Genomic DNA, 22,986 nt, shown 5'->3' with positions numbered 1-22,986 from the left:
GTGCTAAAAAAAATAAAACTAAATAAACTGAACTAAAATATACAATAAACTATCTCTGTGTAAAATAATCTACAATTATATAAATGTAAATATCTGCACTATATATACATTTTTATAATATATTTTGATATTGTGGTTTTAGCTGCAGTTCACTTAACGGCCACCGGTGTCAGTAATGAGACACTGATTCTTACATATTGTGCTTTTAATCTCTCTGACATAATTTGATAGGAAACAAATTAAAAAGACTTGAGATTGACAACAACTAGGAGGAATTACTATGTCTGCTGGTTAAAAACAACACTTTTAACATGTTGTCTTTCATGCTTTAGTCCTCTCCGTTCAGCTTCTGCTTACCTCAAACTTCTTGAGCTCCTCTTTGGCGCTGGTGTAGAGGACGTCGGCCGAGTCCGGCTGGGCTGCAGTGAGCTCAGCTGTCTTTAGCCAGTCTTCAAAGCGAGAGTAGTCGTCCCTGAATTTACACCAGAGACGCCAAGTCTCCTCGATCCTGGAGACGACACGAGGAGAGTCAAGAAAACAGGACAAAAATATGAATTCAAATGTATTACAGCTTATTTAATTGAGTCGTCTTCCCCTTAAAAACAGTTGTGAATCTTCAAGTTCACTACATAAATGGAAGTGAAGTTTCAATATACACAGTTCAGAGTTTTATACCAACAACAAACAGCACCAGTAAACTATAGAATACAGTTTATTGCAGGAGGAGTCAATGAAACCTGATTAATTTACATATATGGCTCAGTGATAAATAAGGGTTGGCAACATGAGCAATTCAAAAATATCTTTAAAAAATAGTTTCAAAAGCAGCATCAGTAAGAAAAGTAAAGTGAGACTGAATGCTCCTGAAAATGTCAAATGGTGTAACCACAAAAGAATGATAAATATTACATATTTATCCACAGTGTATTTAAGTGGACTTATACTAATAATGTAAATGTTTCCTGATCTCCATGGTTACCCAGATTAAATGTAATATTCAGAACAATAGTATTCCATTAGCTTTATTTAATATAAAAGTTATAATGTAAGATTATGCCAAACTAGTTGATATGGTGTTTTATTGACTATTTACTGTTTTTAAGCAACGTTCAATTATTTGGTACAAAGTTTTTATGGTTACACCACTTAGACATTTTTACCATAATCCTCTAATATATTCTCTCAAAATGGATTAAAAGCAGAAATTTGATGCTGAGTCGACAAAAAAAACACATTTTAACCTTTTAAATTTAATCTAAACCACATGGACACTAACAAACGTCATTGTACTTTCATTGCACATCCTGCTCACCTCATCCTCCTCTCCATGGACATGGCACAGATGTTCCTCCAGCGTCGGTCCAGGCTGCGAGTCGTCTGCTGGATCGAGTCGTTCTCTGAGTCGCTGCCGCAGGCGTCGGCATCGTGGAGCAGAACGTCACACAGCGTCAACACCGACGCAACGCTCTCCGTGTGCTGCTCGATGTCTCGCTGCAGATCCTGAAATTCAAACACAGAGACAGAGACGCGTTGACTGATCATGTAAAAGTTAAAAAGGTTTTTTGTTAAGGTAAAGGTTTGGGGTTTTTTTTGGAAAGAGCACGTTTCACCCTCCTGTTGTCCTCGAGTCAAGGAAGGTAGGGAGGAAGAAGGAAGGAAAGGAAGGAGGGAGGAAGGAAGGGATGAAAGGAAAGGAGGAAGGGAGGGAGGAAGGAAGGAGGGAAGGAAGGATGGAGGAAGGAAAGGAGGGAGGAAGGAAGAGAGGAAAGGAAAGGAGGGAGGGAGGACGGAGGAAAGAAGGAAAGAAGGAAGGAGGGAGGGAGGGAGGACGGAGGAAAGAAGGAAGGAAGGTAGGAGGGAGGAAGGGAGGGAGGGAAGGAGAAAGGAAAAGAGGAAGGGAGGAAGAGAGGAAGAAGGAAGGAAAGGAGGGAGGAAGGAAGGAAGGAAAGGAGGGAGGAAGGAAGGGAGGAAAGGAAAGGAGGAAGGGAGGGCGGAGGAAAGAAGGAAGGAAGGAAGGAAAGGAGGGAGGAAGGAAGGAGGGAAGGAGGGGAGGAAGGAAAGAAAGAAGGACAGAGGAAAAAAGGGAGGGGGAAGGAAGGAAGGACAGAAGGAAGGACAGAAGGAAGGAAGGAAGGAAGGAACAGTCAAAACAGACGGGGTCAATTTGACCCGGGAGGATGACAGGAAGGTTAAATGATGGTTGATGACATATTTCTTATATCTAAGCTGCTAAATGTAATTATTTTTAGTTAAAGTTCAACCACTTGTCACAGTTTTCTTCAGCAGCTCAGTGACCTTTAGTGACCTTGATAAGAAACTTCGGTCCAACAGAGACAGAAAGTTTGTTCATTAATTGGTGGGATTACTCCTTTATTCCAACACTTCAACACTTCAACATCTTGATTGTGAATATTTTTGTGTTTCTTCCTCACCGAAGCCTGACAGACACATTTTTGTCGGCTCTCGTTTGTCCAAAAGAAAGTTACCACTCTCAGGGTTGCCGTGGTAACCGGTGAAAGCTTAAAGAGCCCATCCACACGGGAGTCATTTCAGCCGTCCCTCATCTGCTAATGGAGAGACTTTTCTTCCTCCTTTTTTTCTGAGGAACAGGATAAAGTCTCTTCCTCTTTCAGCCATCTCTTTCTCACTCTCACCAATTTACTCGTGTTTTCTTCCTCCTTCTTTTCTACCTGTCCGTCAACTGTCTCTATCTCTCTCTCTCCCTCTCTCTCTCTCTCTCCTCAGACATCGCCCTGTCCAAAATCAGACAGGTAAATCAAGTCTAATTTGTTTTTTTGGGGGGTGATTTCTGAAGTGGTTTTTTTTCCTTCTGTCATTCCCCTTGATCTCAGAAGTTTGTTATCAGTGCCTCAACCTCCTTTACATCTTATAAAATGAACGTATTTGCACTCTGTCCACAAAATCCATCATAAAACTACAACTACAAAATCCAAAAATCCCCACTACTTATACATATAGCATTTATTTCAAAATTGCAAATCCTTTTAAAAACATACAAGCACATAAAGACTGACTCTGCCTGTCCCTCACAGTGTGTTGCTGTGTTGATGGAGAGCTGAATTATTGCAAAAATGTGAATATTCTTACATAATTCAGTACCTGTAGTTTAATAAATGGTGGGATCACTTATACCAGAATCAACAGGTGAGCTTAATTGTAGGGAAAGGTGTTTTTTTTGGTGTTTCTCCTTTCACAGAAAACAGTGTAGGCAGTTCAGAGTGAGAGGGAAAAGTTCCCAATGTACAATAATTACCCTTTCTAATGGTTAAATCTAAACTCTGATGATTCCTTATAAGACTAAAGGGCCTGATTTACTACAGATTGTGCTTTTTGCAGGTGATTTACTGAGAATAACTGCGTAAATGAAAACAGGAGCAACAGGTGCAGACAGCAGTATTTAAATGGGGGTTTTGTGTCTTAATGGAGAGTTTGGACGAGCAGAAAGCTGCAAGAGCAAAATGAAATGTGATCAGGTTCTAGTGGAAGAGGTTAACTAATATATTGAGTTATAACAAAAACTAATATTAACTGGAAAAAGGCTGTATGTGAGAGTATTTGAGACAAAGTCACTGCTGTTAGTAAAACCAAAAATATGAACATCTGTTCTCTACGTTTTCTGTCAGTGTGCCTCTGTCTCCTACGTAAATCACAATGCGTTTGCTCAATAACATATTTGAAATTTTCTCCTCACTGTATTTTGCACCCATATTATATTCATTATGGTAAACGTACTAAATGGACAGCATGCATCATCTTGCACATTTGAAAGATGCAAACCTCAGTGCACCACGTTAGTAGATCTGCTTTTACATTTTTTTGTGGGTGATGTCAAGTTTGCACATGTTTCTACACATGCAAACCTTTACTAACTTAGGCTTCAAGAGTCTACAGTCATGCTAGCTGCTCTGTGAAGATATACACTCAATGAGTACTTTATTAGGTACACCTGTGCAATCTAATGCAATCCAATACAGCAGCTCTGCCAGAAAGTCAAGTCTACTTTTATGAAGCTTATATATGTCCTTTCCTCCAACCAGAGCAGGTAGAGCTTGATCGTACACAAGCAGTGGAGCAGTGGTGGCGTAGAGGTTAAAGTGAACTTCAATCTGTCCATTTTTATTGATATAGCACCAAATCACAACAAAAGTCATCTCAAGACACACAGAGCAGGTCTAGACTGTACTCTGTGTTTTTATTTAAATAGACTCCAACTCACTCTTTGAGCAAGAAATAGAGTAGAGGCGTCCTGAATAAATAAACATAAATAAAAAATGTTGATAAAGACAGAATAGAGAGGCCTACTGTACCTAAAAGCAAATCCCATTCATTCAATCCTCTTCCACCTCTCCATCAAACCCGGGTGTTTCCTGCCTTTAGTTAAGTGGTGGTACAGCAGAGTACAAATGGACTGAACGGGCTGAAGTCCATTTCGGTACGTGTGCACACTGGACCCTCCCGCCACCCCCCCCCCCCCTTCCCCCGCCCCGAGGCCTGGCTCTCAGTGCATTTACCAACTCTCAGCCCAGCGTGGCAGCTTCTTCCCTTCACAAACACCTCTCTGCTGCCAGCTTGCTGAGATTGTACTTTATGGCAGGCATTACTCTACTCTTGTGTTATTATGCTGCGGACGGACGGCTACAGGGTGGCCGTAACACAAAGGGTTTAAAAGCAGCTAAGGTACTTCCTTCCCTTAAAATTACCTCAAAATGGCCTGTGGTGTCTCGCCTCATTGTGTAAAAAGTTGTGCTTATTTTCACATAGAGCTGTTTTTCTTTCCCCTAAAATGAATTTGAAAGTTTTCTTTTACTGATTTGACTATTTTTTCCCCCTAGTGGAGAAACACAGGACTCACCTTTCACCTTTAGCTCCTGAGCTCTCCTCTTTTTTTCTGTTTTTAAATACAACAATATGAGACTCAGATGTTTTTGCTTTGGAGGAGATCAGACAAGATGCTGCACTGTTGTTGCTCTATTAAATTGACATTGAGCCAGAATCTGACAATGAACTCATTTAAACTGTTTCTACAAAGTCTTTAACACTTTAACACTTCTCTTTGTGCTTTCTTTCTTCTCAAGTGACCAAAATCCTATTAAAAAAAAAAAAATCGGATTGGAAAGAAAACAAAAATCTAATCGGATTGGGTCAATTAAAATGTGGCATACTGTAATACTCTGTCAGGTGCACACAGAGCAGAAATGAAAGCTCAAACACTGTGATTGAATACAAGAATAACATGCAGTCCGTCAATGCAGCGAGCGGAGCCAACACAAAAAACCATGAACCATGTCTCAGCTTTAACTCACCACAATATGACTACAGCTTCCACTGTGTCCAATCACATAAGGCACATATATATATATATATAAAAAGGAACACTATATTTTTCTATTATCTAACACTCATTACAACAAAAGATAAAACGATTGCCGCTGTATTAATAAGCTTATGGAGCACACAATCAATGTCTACCTAAGAGAGATTATTATATGCAAGACGATCATTTCTCTATATAATGTGAGTTATGTGCTTGCAAAGAGCTCAGTAATGAGGTAAAGCTATAGTTAGGGCTGGGCGATATGGACAAAATCAAATATCACGATATATTTGGCCAAATACCTCGATATCGATTATCGCAACGATAATGTAGAGATGACTCTTGATGCTTTCACAAAATGTTAACACAATGAAATGTTTGATAAATAATCATCGGTAATGTGGCTATAATGACAAAGTGGGTAAAAGGATAATAACAGAACAGCTAGAACAGTCTAGTAAGTTCAGAAAATTACATATTTTTACAGTAATGCAGCTTTAAAAGCAGGAAAAGACAACACTGATGACATATCACGATATTACGATATCCTAAATCTACGACGATATTTGGTCTCATATCACGATATCGATATAATATTGATATATTGCCCAGCCCTAGCTATAGTATAATGACAGCTTTTATCTAAGAGCCATCACTGTGTCATGAACTATACTGATAATCATTTTATTACAATCTAACTTAATGTGCAATACTATAGCAGTAGTACTGTATATGTATACTACAGCTGCTTTTAAATGTTTATTTATATATTTATTCATATATATATATATATATATATCCATCTTTTGATCATTTACTGATGTACTGATCATTCAACAAGAGAGAGAGGAGAGTTGTATGTTTGCTATTTTTATTTGCTAATGATTTTAAAGCTAATTTCTTTCATTTGCACTCTATGTCCTTTTAATGATTTTAAAGCTAATTTATTATTTTATGCTGCAATCATTTTATTTATGTCTTGCTATTTTTCTGTACTTTGTTTTTATTATGGGGGCGGGGTTAATTGTATGTTTTAAGTTTCTCAAATTACATGTTTTTCTGTTTTATGTAAAGCACATTGAGTTACCTTGCCTTGCTATTAGGCTCCTGAACAATACAACACACTGAATACTGCACAGACTCACTTTATAAGTTAACTCAGTCACTTTTAATTGAAGTTATTTGGCACTTCTCTTGCCTTTTAAAATCTTTTTTATTCTAACCTATTATTGTTGTGTGTATCTTTTAGTCATGTGTTATTGTTGTGTGTAAGGGAGAGCAGAAAAGTAAGTGGGTTCCTTTTTTACTCTGCATATGACACTTAACAGACTCTTAAAATAAATCTACTGAATCAGACGTATTTGAGATATAACAACCAATGTGACTGGTGGACTTGGTTTTAATCATTTAAATACTAAACTGAATGAAACTGAAGTACTTAACCTTTCCATTTACTAGATGTTTGACTCATTTCAAGCTTCCTGGACCTTTACGCCTGCTCAAACGTCTCATTAGAATAAAACTCTCTCTCTCTTTCTTCCTGTCTTCTCTCACCTGCTGCTCGGCCAGTTTCCTCTGAATCTCGTCGCTGTGGCAGACGTTGTAGACCACCGGCTTGGCCAGCTCCGCCTCGATGCGAGACAGCCACGTTCGCAGGTTGCTCATGTTCTTATCGAGCTGCTGCACCGTCACCAGCGTCTCCTTCAGCTTCCTCACCCTGCACACAGGAACACAGGTACATGGAGTTTGTGTTATGCTGGTCTTTCTCTCTTTCACATTCCCACTTTGAGGAAATGATTTTAACCCTCCTCTTGTCCTCAAGTCAAGGATGGAAGTTTGGAAGGGAGCAAGAAGGAAGGAGAGGAAGAAGGAAGGAAAGAAGGAAGGAAAGGAGGAAGGAAGGGAGGAATGAAAAGAGGGAGAGAGGGAGGCAGGGAGCGAGGGCGGGAGGGAGGAAGAAGGAAGGAAAGGAGGGAGGAAGGAAGTTAGGAGGGAGGGAAGGAAGGAAAGAGAGAAGGAGGGAGGGAGGAAGGTAGGAAGGAAAGGAAGGAAGGATGGATGGAAAGTAATGAATGAAGGAAGGAGGGAAGGAAAGGACAGAAGGAAGGGAGGAAGGGAGGAAAGAAGGAACTCTTTTCTCCCTCCCTCTCTCCCTCCCTCCCTCCTATCTTCCTTCCTTCCTTATTTCCTTTCTCTCTTCCTTCTTCCTTTCCTCTCTTCATTCCTCCATTCCTTCCTCTCTCCCACCTTTCCTTCTGTCTTCCTCTTTTCCTTCCTTCTACCTCCCTTCCTTCTTCCTTAACTGGAGGACAACAGGAGGGTTAAAAAGAAGCAACAATACAAATAAAATATAAAAATAAAGACAATATAAAAGTTTTAAACAGTTTTAATAACTTTTGGACGACAGCACAGATAAATAAGATATATACAGACAAAACCTGTTAGTGGATTCATTGATTTTAGTCTTTTCATGGACTTATAACAATATTTCCAGACTTCTATATATCCATTATATTATTATACAGCTACTGAACTCACATATAAACACTTGAACTACTACTCCATCCTCATTCCTACATCATCTTATTTTGATAAAGCAGCTGATGAAGTCTGAATCTGAATCTCAAACTTTTAACACTGTAACAGACACTAATGTGTTTCTAATTGCTAATTGTCTTTCTGTACTGTATTGATGTGTCTCAATATTAACTGTGCTGCATTCAAATGATACCTAAGGTGAGGTTAATGATATAAGATACTGTCTGTTACTGTCACAGCAATGCTAAAAGTGCAAATTTCAGTATGCAAATGAACCGTTTCCAAGGTGATTGCATACCTTGGAATTAAAGTTTCAGCTTCTCTCTGTTCAAACACATCAGATCTGCTAAAAAGTCTCATATGAGAAGGAAAACATATCTGCATTGGGACACTTTGAGATGCAGCGTGAATACAACTTCACTTCACAGCTCAGAAACATCAAGCATGGCCGTCCACGGTGAGAGTCACACCCGTAACCCCCCCCCCCCCCCGCCCCCCCCCACCCCCTCCTCCCCTTTATTAGCACCATGCACAGTTCAGCTCTGCGCCACAGATTTAGCGCTGCGGCAGGTTTGTCACAGACTCTGAGAAGTGGCGCTTGTCATTCTCACGTGTGACACAACAGGAGCCATTATAGCCGAGCTGCAGGCTGACCTACATCTGACTGGGAGCTGAGTGCAGACTGGGAGAGAGAACGCATTCCAGTTCAAGCTCTCAGGTCACTGACCTACATCGCTTCATTCTCCTGCACAAACCAGCACAATGCAGAGAGGGGCTAAGAGCATTCCTCTGAAGGACCTAAATCTGTATGTATGTTTGGATGGGTGGGTGCCTCACATGTAGGTCTGACCCCTTGTATGCAGAGTTCAGACTGTCTGACTATGTTAGCTGTCTGTCTGTCATTGCCCTTAAATACAGTAAATATATAGCAGGTTACATCTATGCAGGTGGTGTTATGTGTTTTCTGATTCAATCCAGTTAGTTTTCTTGAAATCCTTTTCAGCTGCTACAGTATGAAGGACACGTTATCATGCCATACACTAATACAAAAAGGCTTCATGATTGAGATAAGAGGTTGCTTTCTGTGTGATATCACTGTCTGCAGCATCAACAACCTCACAAGCCTCAACTGTGCTTCAACTTGAATGTTAAAGTCAGCATATTAACGATGGCTGGTGGCAGTTTATTCATCACATGCAGCTAAAACTAAAGCAGTACAGTATAATGTTGAGCATGCTGTTAGTGTTTTATAAGCATGTTAAACTTCATGGTCATTTTAGAGGCTGTAGTTAGCAGTGCTGTTTCATTTATTCTAACAGATGTTTCTATATTTGATCTACCTCTTTGACATCAAGGAGAGAAAAAACACCGCTCAGTATATAACCAAATAAAGCTTTCAAAATAATTGTATGGTTACTATTATTACATTTTGGTCAAGGAAATCTCTCAATGCTACAGAAGACCTAATATTGGCCAATGGGTTAGGGTTAGGGTCATCTATTGCAGCTAAATCACATATCTCGAAGATGTTGACTTTCCAAACAGAAAAAAGCACTTGTGTTTAAGCTGAGTGACACAAAAATGCTTGAAATAATAAATCATAAAAACTACATACTACATGAATAGTAACGGGACGCTCTGTGCATTCAGCTGCCCATCCTGACTACAGCAGTAGTGTGTGGGTGAGAGTGATGATATATATATATATTCTATCTTTATGCTGAGTTTGATCTTACTCTGTCTGTCCCCACTGAATTCAGAATACATTGAATCCATCCTCATCCATATTTATTCACTGTTGGAGCACGAGTTAACTGTTGCTGTGCCAGGAAGACAGCTGAATGATGCAACGCTGACACCAAAGCAGCAACAAACAGCTGTTTCATTCCACCACAGATGAAAGCTGCAGTTAGTTTCACCTTCATGACCAAAACGTCACATCAAAAAACACAAAATCTGAACATCACAGCGTTTCTTTTTATGCTGATGCTGCAATAACAGAGATGATGGAGGAGGGTTGGTGGGTGTGTCTGGGCTATTTCTGGCTCCTGATGTATCTGCATGCATGTGTTTGTGTTTGTGTTTGTGTGTGTGTGTGTGTGTGTGTGTGTGTGTGTGTGTGTGTATGTGTGTGTGTGTGTGTGTGTGTGTACAGGTGTGAGGCTCAAGGTTGCATGCATGTTAAGCGAGGACATGCCGGTGGATGGAGGGGCGGAGAGCAACATCAGTGACATCATTCATGCCATGCTGCAGAAATCACACACACGAATATTTAAAAAGGCTCACTGCATTCAAACACACACATACAAAAAACCCCATCACACACACACACACACACACACACACACCTGCTGTCCAAGCTGCCAGCCTGCAGAAATACCGACACACACACACACACACACACACACACACACACACGAGCCGACTGGAGCTGAATTGAATTAGCTCTGAATGACTTGGAGTGCGTCTGCCTGCACCGACAAAAACCTGGCCCATCCCCCTTCCCTCCAGCTCCCCCGTCTCTCCTCCTTCTCCTCCTCTTTCTTTTTCTTTCTCTTTATCAAAACAAAACCCCCGATCTGCTGACCCTTTCACCCGTCTGCCTCCTCAGCCCCACGCTGACCGGGGTCCGCTGGGGTGCGATGAGGGGCTCGGGATTTGGCCGAGAGGTACTTACAGGCTGGTGAGGAGGCTATTCCATGGCGATGGCTCATCTGCTAGCAAGCACTGCCCCCCCCCCCCCCCCTCTATCCCTCCCTCTCTTGCAGTCTCTATATCCCCTCCTCCTCCTTCTTCCCTCCATCCTCTCTCCTCCTCCTCCTCCAAACAGCTGGATTCAGTAACAGGTTCACTTGAGGATACACAACGTAAATTGTTCTCCTGCACCATAAAATAATGACTGTGTCTGTTTTCTATAAGATTAATGAATGAGTGATGGTGAATTTATGAATGTGAATTAGTGTAGAGCAGGGGTGTCAAACATGCGGCCCGTGGGCCAGAACCGGCCCGCCGAGGGGTGCAGTCTGGCCCACTTTCCTTCCTGTGTTCTTTTCCTTCCTTCCATCTGTCCTTCCTTCCTCTCTCCCTTACTTTTTTCCTTTCTTTGTTCCTTCCTTCCTTCCTTCCTTCCTTCCATCTATCCTTCCTCCCTTTCTTCCATCTGTCCTTCCTCCCTACCTTCCTTCTGTCCTTCCTTCCATCTATCCTTCCTCCCTTCCTTCCATCTGTCCTTCCTCCCTTTCTTCCATCTGTCCTTCCTCCCTACCTTCCTTCTGTCCTTCCTTCCATCTATCCTTCCTCCCTTTCTTCCTTCCCTCCTTCTTTTTGTCTGTCTTTTCTTTCTTCCTTCCTTCCTTCCTTCCTTCCTTCCTTCCTTCCTTCCTTCCTTCCTTCCATCTTTTTAATGATCCGGCCCACATGAGATCAAACTGGTCTGTATGTGGCCCTTGAATGAAAATGAGTTTAACACCTCTGGTGTAGAGACTAATTATAAGTCAGAATATGAACAGTATGTAAAGGGTAAAGCTGAAAAAAAATAAATAAATCTGAACAACTGAATAAAAGTGGAGCATCATTTTTACGACCCAACAGGGCAAACAAGCAGGAAAACAATAACAGAAGCCCATTAAAGTAAGTCCAGGTCTTTAGCAGATTACACATGCAGCTGTCCATCGCTGTCACTGGATACGAGCTCGGACATTACAGCCGACAGGACCGAGACAGACAGACCCAGCGGGGAACCTCAGCCTAAAAAAAACCTCCATCTGTCTATTCTTTTTATTTTAAAAAGAGAAAGCACCCAACGGGGGTTCAGAGCATTAAAAGCAAGCAATATATTACAGGTCTGAATAATGAAGACTGGTAAAAGTTACAACAGGTGGAGGAGAAGAAAGAATGATGAGAACATACACAGAAATGGTAAAATAAAAATAAAAATAAAGGCTCGAAGAAAGGAAGCAGAGAGTTAAATCAGACATGGGGGGGGGGGGCATTGACAGCTTCAATTATCGGTTTAAGAAATGGCTTTTTGGTCTTTGAATGTTCACCTTGGCTTCTTACAGCTGGTGCACAAAATGGAGAGGTCTATAAAATGTTGGGAAATTGTGGAAAAGGCCTGTTTATAATTTCTCAGAGCCAAAAGTGACCTTCATATGTGTGATGGAAATGAACTGTGATGGAAGTTTTCATCTCTGTTGGGTCAGGGTCCTTCATGACGTTAATAACTGTGTCATACATCAAGAGATCCAGCCGTTGTGTCCTTGTATTGGTGTGTATTTTAAAGGATGAGTCTCTGTGGGAGATGATGGGGAATTATTATCTTGTGAAGTGTAAAGTGTTCACTATGAATGCTGAATATGATCCAGTTGCTTCCTGGAACCAAACAAATGCTTTCATGTTAATAAATGGCAACCTGACCACAAAGTTTTATTCTTATACATATATATATAACTGTCTTGTGTTTATACGATGAATTCATGTTCTCTTAAATTTACTATCAAAGCTTCACAGAATTTGCAAATGTTGGTCATTGTGCTTTAAAAATGACTAAAATCATGATTCTTGATTATGATAATAATTCATTTTCTGGTGATTAACTGATCATTGGAGCTCTAATCTTCCCCTCAAAATAGACAGGTGCAACTTATACACAGGTTTTTAAAAGGTAAATCATTAATTACACAACATTAAAAAATAGTCTAGAAAGATTGCCAACCATCGCCAACCAAAAGACTCAAATCTCTAGCTTATGTTCAATGCTATAAAACACTTTCTGAACCCATTAAACAATAACTCAACTTCACCGCCACATACACACACACACACACACACACACAAACAAACAATCCCACAGACCACTTATTGTTCTAAAAACCTCCTTGTTCAAACTTCACAAATCACTATGGCAACCAAACCGGCCAAAGCAGCACAAAAAACCCCGAGCATCATTACCACGACGACCAAATCTACGACCACCTCAGAGGAGAGCTGAATGGACTTCACACTTTATTTATATGTCAGCTTTTAAATGCAACACGACATGAGACTAAATAAAGAGTCAAAGCTCGACTTCAAATTAACAACTTAGAGACAAAACCGCTTGATGTGACCATAAAGGAAGTACATTTGTACCAGGTGTGAGGAGACGGAGACGAGAGGAGAGAGGAGAGAGGAGAGCAGGGGAGATTGTGTTTTTTTTTAAAAGACAAACATCTGCCTCGCGTGCATCTTATTCAGACAATGGAGGAGAGCGAGGACGGCGGCCCCCGAAGCTGAGGGCCCGCTGGCACAAAGGCTCGTGTCAGCAGACAGCAGCTGCTGGGCCGGGTGACGGAGCACCCGGTTTGTTTTGGGGGACAAAGGCGAGCAGGGCGGCAGTGTCAACGCATCTAATCCCTCTGCAAGTCAAACCTCAGCAGTCATCTGGCGTAACTTAGTGAGGCGAGATGCAGACAAAAGGGCAGAGAGATGCTCGATGCTCGCAGTCATCACCCACTCTGATTCAGCTCCTCTTCAACTATCCAAACATGTGACACAGTGCTGCAGGACCGCAGGATGAAGGGCCAGCACATATGAGCACTGACTCACTTCACCTCTGTGGACTTCTTCTCTTCACATGATGGAAAGAAGAGGAAACTAAATTCAAATTCAAGGCTTTTTAACCCCTTGCATGCTGTTCATTTGTTACATTTGAGATCTGTAAAAACACTATATACACATTTCTATTAGCTGGACTTCCCTCATATGACTCACAGTATAGAAACATGGGAATAATACATTTTTATATATGAAAAATGTACAAATTTGGCCTGTGTGTATTTAAAAAATTCAAAAATCAGCATTCAAACATGTTCTTAATCTAAATTATTAATGACTGATGGGGAATTTATGAATGTGAAATGGGGTAGGGACTAATTATGATTCAGAATATGAACAGTATGTAAAGGGTTAAAACCTTTTTAGTAACAGAATACTAATTTAGTCATCATATTGCACTATAATACTAAATGAATGCAATCCAATAACCAACAGAAAATAAAATCATAAGCTTCTTAGCTACTGTAACTACTGCAGGTCTGATGGTGCAGATTGAAACTCTACAAACACAGGACTGAACATCTTCCTGCAGCACAATCCGCTCTTAGTTAGCAGGTGTAAAAGTCTTCTGAGAGGTAACAATCACATGCATAAGAAAATGTTATAACTCATGTTACAGTCTTTAGCAAGTAAAGATATTCAAGACTTTTGTGAGGCCTTCGTGCAGAAACTGAATCGATACTTAAAGTTGTTTTTTTTTTCAAAGACCTGCAAATACCACCACATTGTTTTGCACATTGTAAAAGGAAGTGATACTCGCTCTGACTCTTCTCTCAGCACTTGTGTTTTTGGTTTTTTTTTGTGTCTTTCAGCTCGTTTTGGTTGAACGACCCGCAACTTTAATGTTTGATTGACTCTCTGATTGAGTAGAATGACTATAAGTAAAGTGAATATTGGTCTTACATTCATCAAGTGGATTGGAAAATGACTCACAATGAATGCAAATGTTTAAATAATCATCTGTTTATTAACTTTATAAGCTGGTAGTATATCAAAGTTGTGTCTACTTGGTTTTGGACCTGAACTCTTCCTGGAAAACAATAACGACTTTAAGTAATGTATTTTCTTTTTTTTTAGCAATCATCTAATGGCTCTTCTGCTTTGTCATCAACTTCTAGCTAATTGTTAATCTACTTTTTGTGTGTAATTGTGCAGAGACAAACCAATTAAAAAGGCTTATACACATTTACCATGACTCTGACTAGAAGAAAAACAAAGTGCAGGTGTAATCAGCACCTTAATTCTCATCCGCTTCTTGCAGCGAGTGTTATCTTATCAATGGCTCACAGAGCTGGAGGAGGGCGGGGGTTGGGTGAGGGGAGCGGGGGGAGTGTCCTGTGGCAGTGTGCGTGCCTGTGTGGATTAAACTGCGGGAAGGTTAAGGTTAAGTGAGGCCTGGGGCGATGATCTACAGAGCTACTTTTAGCCCCGTCTCTACTTTTTACCCACCAACTGATTACTCTCAGTGCTGGAAGCTATGAGTCTGTCTCTTAGAAGTGAATATATATATATGAGCATCATTACTGATATCAGTCACCATAACAGACAATGAGACAATACAACACAAGTTAATGCACCAAATTTCCTCCTTTAACTCAACCCTGATTTCCTCTAATGGTTTTCAGATGTGAATAACACAGGACACACATGATAATAGTGAAATGTTTCCCCCGATCATGTTAAGCAGCTTGTGAAGTACAGACAGACTCCCCACGTTTATCTACTTAGTGGGTTTTCACCCCCCTTTTCATCCTGAGCCTCAAATCCCACAGTGGGTTTTCACTCTTGTTCATCATCTTAATTGCTCGAATGTGACACATATTCATAGTTTCCCTTATCTGAACCAAGGGTTTAAAGAAAGGATGGAGGTTATTGTACAGTATGCTGTATAGTAAAGCTCACTGAGGGAAAGTTGGGATATTAGAATAAAACTCATTGTCAGCCTACATCAGTGTTGGACCTCATCCCTGCAGCCAGGTTCAAATATCAGGCAGAAAACCTTTGCAGATTAAAGCATATAGATTCACATATTGGTGTAATGTTCAGCTTTCCACATGCACATAAAGTCCATTACCTTCTATACAGTCACATACAGTTTTTATATACACTGTGCACTGAATTAGAGCAGTGGTTTAAGATGTAATTAACAGTTAGATGCTCCTTTTGTATTGATAAAGCTCTGACTCTGAGTGTAAAGAAAGTTTTACACTGAACATTTTTACAGTTTTGTAGATGCATTTTAATAAAAGTCCGTCTGCAATTTCCTGTGACCACTTCATAATAAAAGCCACCCTGTTTTTCCAGCTGAATGCTTTTAATGTGAAGTACCGGCAGTAGGAAGTGTTGTATTTGCATCAGCGGTAACTGTGATGCTGATGTGATAAAATGACCATTGCAGAGAAAATGCCCAAAATAAAAAGAAAATTAGGACAATCTTCAGGTTTAAAACTTCAAACTGTTATTAAATATGAAGTTTTAAGTGTCCTGATATACACTTTTATCTTCTGTGGTTGCAGTATAATAAAAAATGAAATCAAAGTGCCACAATTGCACATTCCATCACAGCCACGAGGCTCGTGCCTCAGCAGCAGCTCATTAACAGGCTTAGCCTTGTTATGCTGGTCAGTCTCTGGGGGGGGGGGGGGGGTGAGGGGAGAGGGTGGGGGGTGGGGGGTCAGCTGAAGGGAAGGGAGGGGAGGGCAGATCCACTATTGTGTGTCGCACTAGCTCTCCACTGCTGCTGCCCCTCTTCTATTGTTAAAGACGGAGGGTACGTCTCTGTAACGGCCTGTCAGTCATAATACAAACCCAGATCACATGACTGGATCTCTGTAGTCTCCATGTTTACTTTTTACCCCGACTGGATATCATATCAACTGTTTACTACAAAGTCTTTTCTACTTCAGGCCTTGGCACAATGTTCATCCTTCCTTTTCTACTTCATGTTAACGAGGCGAACGTTTCAAATATGAATTAAACAGGCAACATTAGCACACAACTAATTATTTTTATGGGCTGTCTGGTAGGTGAGTAAACTGATTACAATGAGGAAAGTGGCACATAGTTACTGGCGTTCTTTCATACTAATCAGATTCAAGTTTATACTCCAGGTTTCTGCTGGTTGGTGGCTAAAAACATCATCCTGCATGTTGAGTCACAGTAGTTTTTGAGTTTGCTCCACAGTACACATCATATTTCTTTATTATTCTGTAACCTTGTATAAGCTGGTGACCCATAAAAGTAAGTAGTAAGTAAGTCTAGTTTCAAGAATAAGTCCCTGAAGTGAGCAAAGAACAGCGGAAATAAAAGCAGAAGGTCTGACGATGGCTGCTCTTAACATTACATTTCTCTAAGTTGTTGAAGTAGATACAGGCTTTGAATTTTCTACATCTCAGTCCACAGTATAATAGAAAACATTAAGATCATTTAAGGAGATGGAAAGCATAATTTAACTCATAAGTAATACTAAGATTTTTTAAGATACTCTCAAAATTGTACAGAGTTTGGTTTGTAGTTAGGATTACAAAATGGTTTGGGTACTATGTGTTAAAAGGACTATATGTCTCACACAGTTATTCCTATACAGATGTAAACCTGCTCAAATTAAAGCTGAGACTCTGAAACAAAACACTGGATACTTTATTAAAGTGCTGGGGGACAGAGCCTGGAATAAAAAGGTGTAGCAGTCCTAATATTTACCATACTGACTGTAACCCAGTAACATCTAAATATGTAAAAAATGTGTTTATTTAGTTAATATAATGCTAATATGTCTCCTTTGCTGAGGAGACACACGGAGCAGCCGTGGTCTCTAAACAGCTACCATAAGCTACCATATGGCAGATTTAAGCCAGTCATTCTCATGGAGGATAAGTCACCTCCACCCCCCACTCACACCAGTTTAACCCATCTGGCTCCAGGAAAACATTCCCCTGCATTTCAAATCCACTCTGGAGCTAGTGCTGGAGTCAGTGCTCAGTTGCTGCTAATCGAAGCACCTCTTATGAACATGTTGTTTTTCCACCGGCAAGGAGCCACGCGATTACGTCACTGTATAACGTAGCCAGCGCGCGCCTTTGAAGCACTTCCATGATTCACCAGTGAGAGGCAGCAACATGGCGCAAGGCATCTAGCCTACCGGAAACGAAGAATCTTTAACCCTCTGTAAATGCCACGCTAGTCAGCTAATGAACGTTAACCCCGCTAGCCGGCTAATAAACGTTAGCCCCGCCCCCAGTCCGCTGATGTTATCGTTCTTGCTTTAGACCAGGCGGGGAGTTCTGGTCCTCTGAAATGAGGCCAATGCGGAAGTAACTTAGAACTGCATTCTATCAAAAGGCCACCAGGGGGCGACCGTCTCTATACAAGTCAATGGAGAATTCACCAACTTCTCACTTGATTTCTAACCTCAGTAAACGTTTTCAAAATGTGTTTATGGTCTCAATCGCTAGTTTAAAGCCTTCTTCAATGCAGTATGATGTTCATTTGGGACATTTTGCAACCATAGCAACCTCTCCACTCCACCGTTGGCTCCGCCCATACTTCCGCCCATGACTCCGCCTCATGCCCATATAAGTAGAATCTGTGTTTTTATTTTTCCCAGCATGCACCTGAAATTTTCAAGATGACGCTGCCCAGATTAGAAACTATTGGCTTCCGAGCAGCAGTCCACAAACCAATGGGTGACGTCACGGATGTTACGTCCATTTCTTTTATACAGTCTATGGTTTAGACCAGAAAAGAGTTGGTGCTTGCTCTGGCTCATGTTCTGAGGGAGGGGGCTTTGGCGGTGGAAAAGCAAAGAACCCCCCCCCCCCCCCCCCCCCCCCCACACACACACACACACACACACAAAACAGGCAAATTATGAGAAGCAGAAATTCTATCAATCAGCTCTAACTCGCTGTCCTGTTGTTTGCCAGAGACGCAGCACTCCACCACACTGCTTCCACTCTACGCCAAAGCGAGCACATAATTACTGTATTGTCTGAACATGAGGAAGCAAAGTAACTAAAAAATAGCAAGAAGGTCTCTGCTAAACGCTTCAAACTCTCTGCTAATGCATGAAACTTCAGCCCTTGTTACAGCGACACAGAACACATAATTATTAATTAAACTCTGAGTGAGACTAATGTTAAAATCTGCAACCTTTTATTGGAGGGTCATGCTTGTTTTTTTTTCTTCTGTCGCTGATTTAAAATACAGAGAATACAGAGAGTTAATGACTTTTCTTTCCAAAAGTAAAACCCTACAATTCACATGGAAAGTGAAGCATGTTGTTATTCTGGTTTGAGCTTTAATGGCTATTATGGAAGAACAGAAAAAAATAAACCCAATATTTTTAAGAAGTACCGGTAAATGTTTAGTGTACTGCTGCAGAATGGAAAACATCAGAAATATCCATCTAAGTACTCAAGAACTAAAACCTCTAAATGACTGCTATCTTTATCAAATGATTTCCAACATTTCTGCTTTTTACTCCTTAAAATGGAGCTACTTGAAACCCTTCATCATATACAAAGAGGTATAAACTAAATAATACATGTCCTTCTTATATATTTATATTTATGTCCAAACCCTAACCCTGTCTGGATCTTTACACCTTCAGAGTTGAGGAAGAAGGAAGGAAAGGAGGGAGGAAGGGAAGGAAGGAGGGAGGGAGGAAGGGAGAAAGGAAGGAAGGAGGGAGGGAGAAAGGAAAAGAGGAAGGAAGGAAAGAAGAACAGAGGAAAGAAGGGAGGGAGGAAGAACAGAGGAAAGAAGGGATGGAGTAAAGAGAGAAGGAAGGGAGGAAAGAAAGAAGGAGGGAGGGAGAAAGGACAGACAGAAGGAAAGAAGGGAGGGAGGAAGGACAGAAGGAAGAAAGGGGGATGGAGGAAAGAAAGAAGGAAGGGAGGAAAGAAAGAAGGAGGGAGGGAGAAAGGACAGACAGAAGGAAAGAAGGGAGGAAAGAAGGAACAGTCAAAACACCCCCCCCCCCACACACACACACACACACACTGTATCTTACGACCCCCTATCACACACATTTTATGCAGCATTTGACCAACTGTGTGTGTGTGTGTGTGTGTGTGTGTGTGTGTGTGTGTGTGTGTAGGTGAGACACCCAGTTAGTTTTAAACCTTAATCCTCATACAGGCTGATAAAAGTTACCACCTCGATTTCACTTTAATATTCACTACAACAGACCAGCCGATGATTTCATCTCATTCTCAGCGTTCTTTAAGGTCGACCTTGTTCTCCTACCTATCAGTCACACTGCATAATGCTGCTCCACGTAGATCAGCAGTAAAGTGGCGCTAAGCTGCTGGATAGACATTTCAGCAGCTCCCTGCACACTGCCACCACTCCCTCTGTCTCACTGTGTGTTGGAATGAGATTTGCATTTATGGATTAAATAATAATATCACTCTATCCTCTCTTCGCTCTGAGCTTTTTATACTTTAATCTGCAGCCACAGTAGAGTAGAAAAACAGCTGTGCTCTGCTCCCCTGCTCCTATTCTGAAAGAGAAACCTTACAGATAAAGCTGCACATGTTGATCCCAAGCAGTAAACAAGGAAGGAAGGAAGGAAGGAGGTGAAGGACAGAAGGAAGGGAGGAAGAAGGAAGGAAAGGAGGGAGGGAGGATGGAAGGAGGGAGGGAAGGACAGAAGGAAGGGAGGAAGGAGGGACGAAGGGAGGGAGAAAGGAAAAGAGGAAGGAAGGAAGGAAAGGAGAGAGGAAGGAAGGAGGGAAGGATAGAAGGAAGGGAAGATGGAAAGGAAGGAAGGATGGAGGAAGGACAGACGGAAGGAAGAAAGGAAGGAAGGAAGGAAGGGAGGAAGGAAGGAAAGAAGGAGGAAGGAAGGAAGGAAAGAAGGAAGGATGGAGGAAGGAAGGAAGGAAAGAAGGAAGGAAGGAACAGTCAAAACAGACGGGGTCAATTAAAAGCAGCAGTTAAAGGTGCAGAGTACTCATATGCTGTTACTGTCCCTGCAGTGAAATACTTAATTATCACTCTAGTTGCTTTACAAGAAGGGCTGATCTTGTGTTTATTGATCAGCAGAGTCATGCGAAAGAATTTGCAAGATTTGGAAGCAACACTTTCAACCTTTAATTAGCCTGAGCTGGAGTTTGTTACACTCTGCTATGTTGTGTAGACAAGCACAGACCCGCACACTGGGCTCGAACTCACGACCTTTGACACAAGAAGCAAGCAAGCAAGTTATGGAGCTGAAACCAACAGGCTGCAAGATTTACTCACTGCACAGCGCTGTACCCTCTGGCTAAAAAGCTAATATGTCCACTAAGGATGACCTGATTGAATTCTTATATTAATCTACTATTTCTGTTAATTGGCTTTGATATACACAATAAGAAAAAACACACAGCTGCCCAGCACACAGTTAAACTCCAAGCATGTGTATTTAGCAGATCACATTATCAGAACTCACATCCACATACTCTAATTTCCACTCTCATACAGAGAAAAATGTTTGCACTGTAAGGCTGTCGTAAAAGGACAACAGCACCCAAAAACACCACCCTAAAGCCACGCACTAAAGAAAGAATCAGCATTTGATCTGCTTTATTTCAGCTGATACTGATCCATGAAAATGTTCCCCGATCAGCCTCGATACTGATCCTCAGGAGAGGCTCAGGACGTTCACATATTCATATTCTCTGAATGTGCAACCAGAAGCATGCAAACCAACCTCCAGCTATCATGTTATTATGCACGGTAAGAGCAGGTGTATGATAACATGCAGGTGACATTTAGCATAGTAGCATGTTAAAGTAAACATGCTAAATGCTAATTGAAATTTGATAAAGCTCAAATGATACTTCCTGCATCTGCAAAGGAGGCAGTCGACGTAAACTCTGTGCGCATGTGTGTGTGTGTGTGTGTGTGTGTGTGTGTGTGTGTGTGTGTGTGTGTGTGTGTCCTGTCCCCCCGTCACATCTGGAGCATATCAAGGGCTTAACTGTAAGCTTGTTAGTATATAAACATTTAGCATGCACCTGTAACCCTTACATACTGTTCACGGTCAAATTTGACCCATTTTTACATTTAAAAGCTGTAAAAACACCAGAAACACTTTTATTTTTAGCCTGATTTTTCTTAATATACATTATTTTTTTATTTTTTGTGCAGCTGATACACATTTTTATATACGCAAATGCACAAAATTGACCTGTGTTTATTACAAAATCACCATTAAAACATGTTGTATTCATTATATTCTATCAAATGTTCTCTTGGATTATAAAATAGAGATTGTGAATGTTCATTTTCCATAAGATTAATCAAATCAGGGTCAAATTTGACCCATTTTTACATTTAAAAGCTGTAAAAACACCAGAAACACTTTTTTTTAAGCCTTCTTTTTCCTAATGTGACCCATAATATACATTACTTTTTAATTTTTGTGCAGCTGATACACATTTTTATATATGCAAATGCACAAAATTGACCTGTGTTTATTAAAAAAAATTGAAAATCACCATTAAAACATGTTGTATTCATTATATTCTATCAAATGTTGATTGTGAATGTTCATTTTCCATAAGATGAATCAAACATGTATTAATGACTGATGGATGCTAATTGGTGCAGAGACTAATTAAGAGTCAGAATATGAACAGTATGTAAAGGGTTAAACATGCCACTGTGTTATCATAGAGTGTGTATGTATGTTTTAGAAAGCTAATGTTATAGCATTTAATATTTAGTGAAAATAATCCAGTCTAAGCCAAAGTGTTGGACCAACAGACTCTTATTATCCCCTCAAATCTAATAAACTCTTTTAAAAACACAACCTTCAAAAACCTTGATAGCTTCTCAAACTCTATATCTTTCTTTTGTTTCCTACCTGGCCTCGATGTGGTCAAACAGATGCTGCCAGCGGTCGTTGATGTCCTTCAGCTTGTCGTTGATCTCCGTCTCCTTGGTCTTGTTGCTAGCGGTGATGAGCTGTTCCCCGAGCTGCTTCAGGTGGGTTTTATTCTCACTGAACAGGTTGATCTCTTCCATACAGTCCTGACATGGAGGGAGGAAGAGAAAAGAGCAAGAGTTTGTAGCATATGAGACATTTGATTGAAAGGGGATTTAATAAAGCGATGCTAACATTAAGGATGCTAGCTTTTAAAGTAGCTTAAATACAGATTAAAAACTATTAGATAAACATAAATCAATATATTAATGTATTTGTTCCCTTTCTATACCAACCTGTGTTTAAAAATGAGACTATTTAAAACAAAAATTACCCACATTTCTGCTTTAAAAGTGTATAAACAAATAAAAACACATTTAAAAAAACAGAATAAAATGATAAAATGCACTTAAGTTTTTAAGTTTGTCTGACTTTGCCAGCAGAAAGTTTGGAAGTTTGCCAGAGAGTAAAACAGCTGCTGAGTCCTGGGGGGCAAAACAATCAATATAAAGCTCGAACATTCGACAGAAGGGTTAAACACCCCCCCCCCCCCCCCCCCACACACACACACACACACACACTCACACACACACACACACACACA

At 40.7% G+C, this 22,986-nt stretch overlaps 1 protein-coding gene across 1 annotated transcript in view; it reads right to left on the bottom strand.

Moving 5' to 3' along the window:
• syne2b (spectrin repeat containing, nuclear envelope 2b) overlaps nucleotides 1–22,986 on the bottom strand; it is a 203,614-nt gene that overhangs the window by 22,574 nt on the left and 158,054 nt on the right. Inside the window, exons 87-90 of the mRNA XM_053336226.1 lie at nucleotides 22,323–22,489; nucleotides 6,890–7,052; nucleotides 1,313–1,500; nucleotides 358–508 (exon numbers count right to left, since the gene is read on the bottom strand). Of these exons, the coding sequence (XP_053192201.1) occupies nucleotides 358–508; nucleotides 1,313–1,500; nucleotides 6,890–7,052; nucleotides 22,323–22,489 (669 nt within the window). The remainder of the gene's footprint in view (nucleotides 1–357; nucleotides 509–1,312; nucleotides 1,501–6,889; nucleotides 7,053–22,322; nucleotides 22,490–22,986) is intronic.

This window comes from Scomber japonicus, chromosome 16 (genome assembly GCF_027409825.1).
Source record: "Scomber japonicus isolate fScoJap1 chromosome 16, fScoJap1.pri, whole genome shotgun sequence".
Classification (NCBI taxonomy): domain Eukaryota; kingdom Metazoa; phylum Chordata; class Actinopteri; order Scombriformes; family Scombridae; genus Scomber; species Scomber japonicus.
The sequence above is the reverse complement of the archived record's forward strand: the minus strand, read 5'-3'. Positions and strand labels throughout refer to the sequence as shown.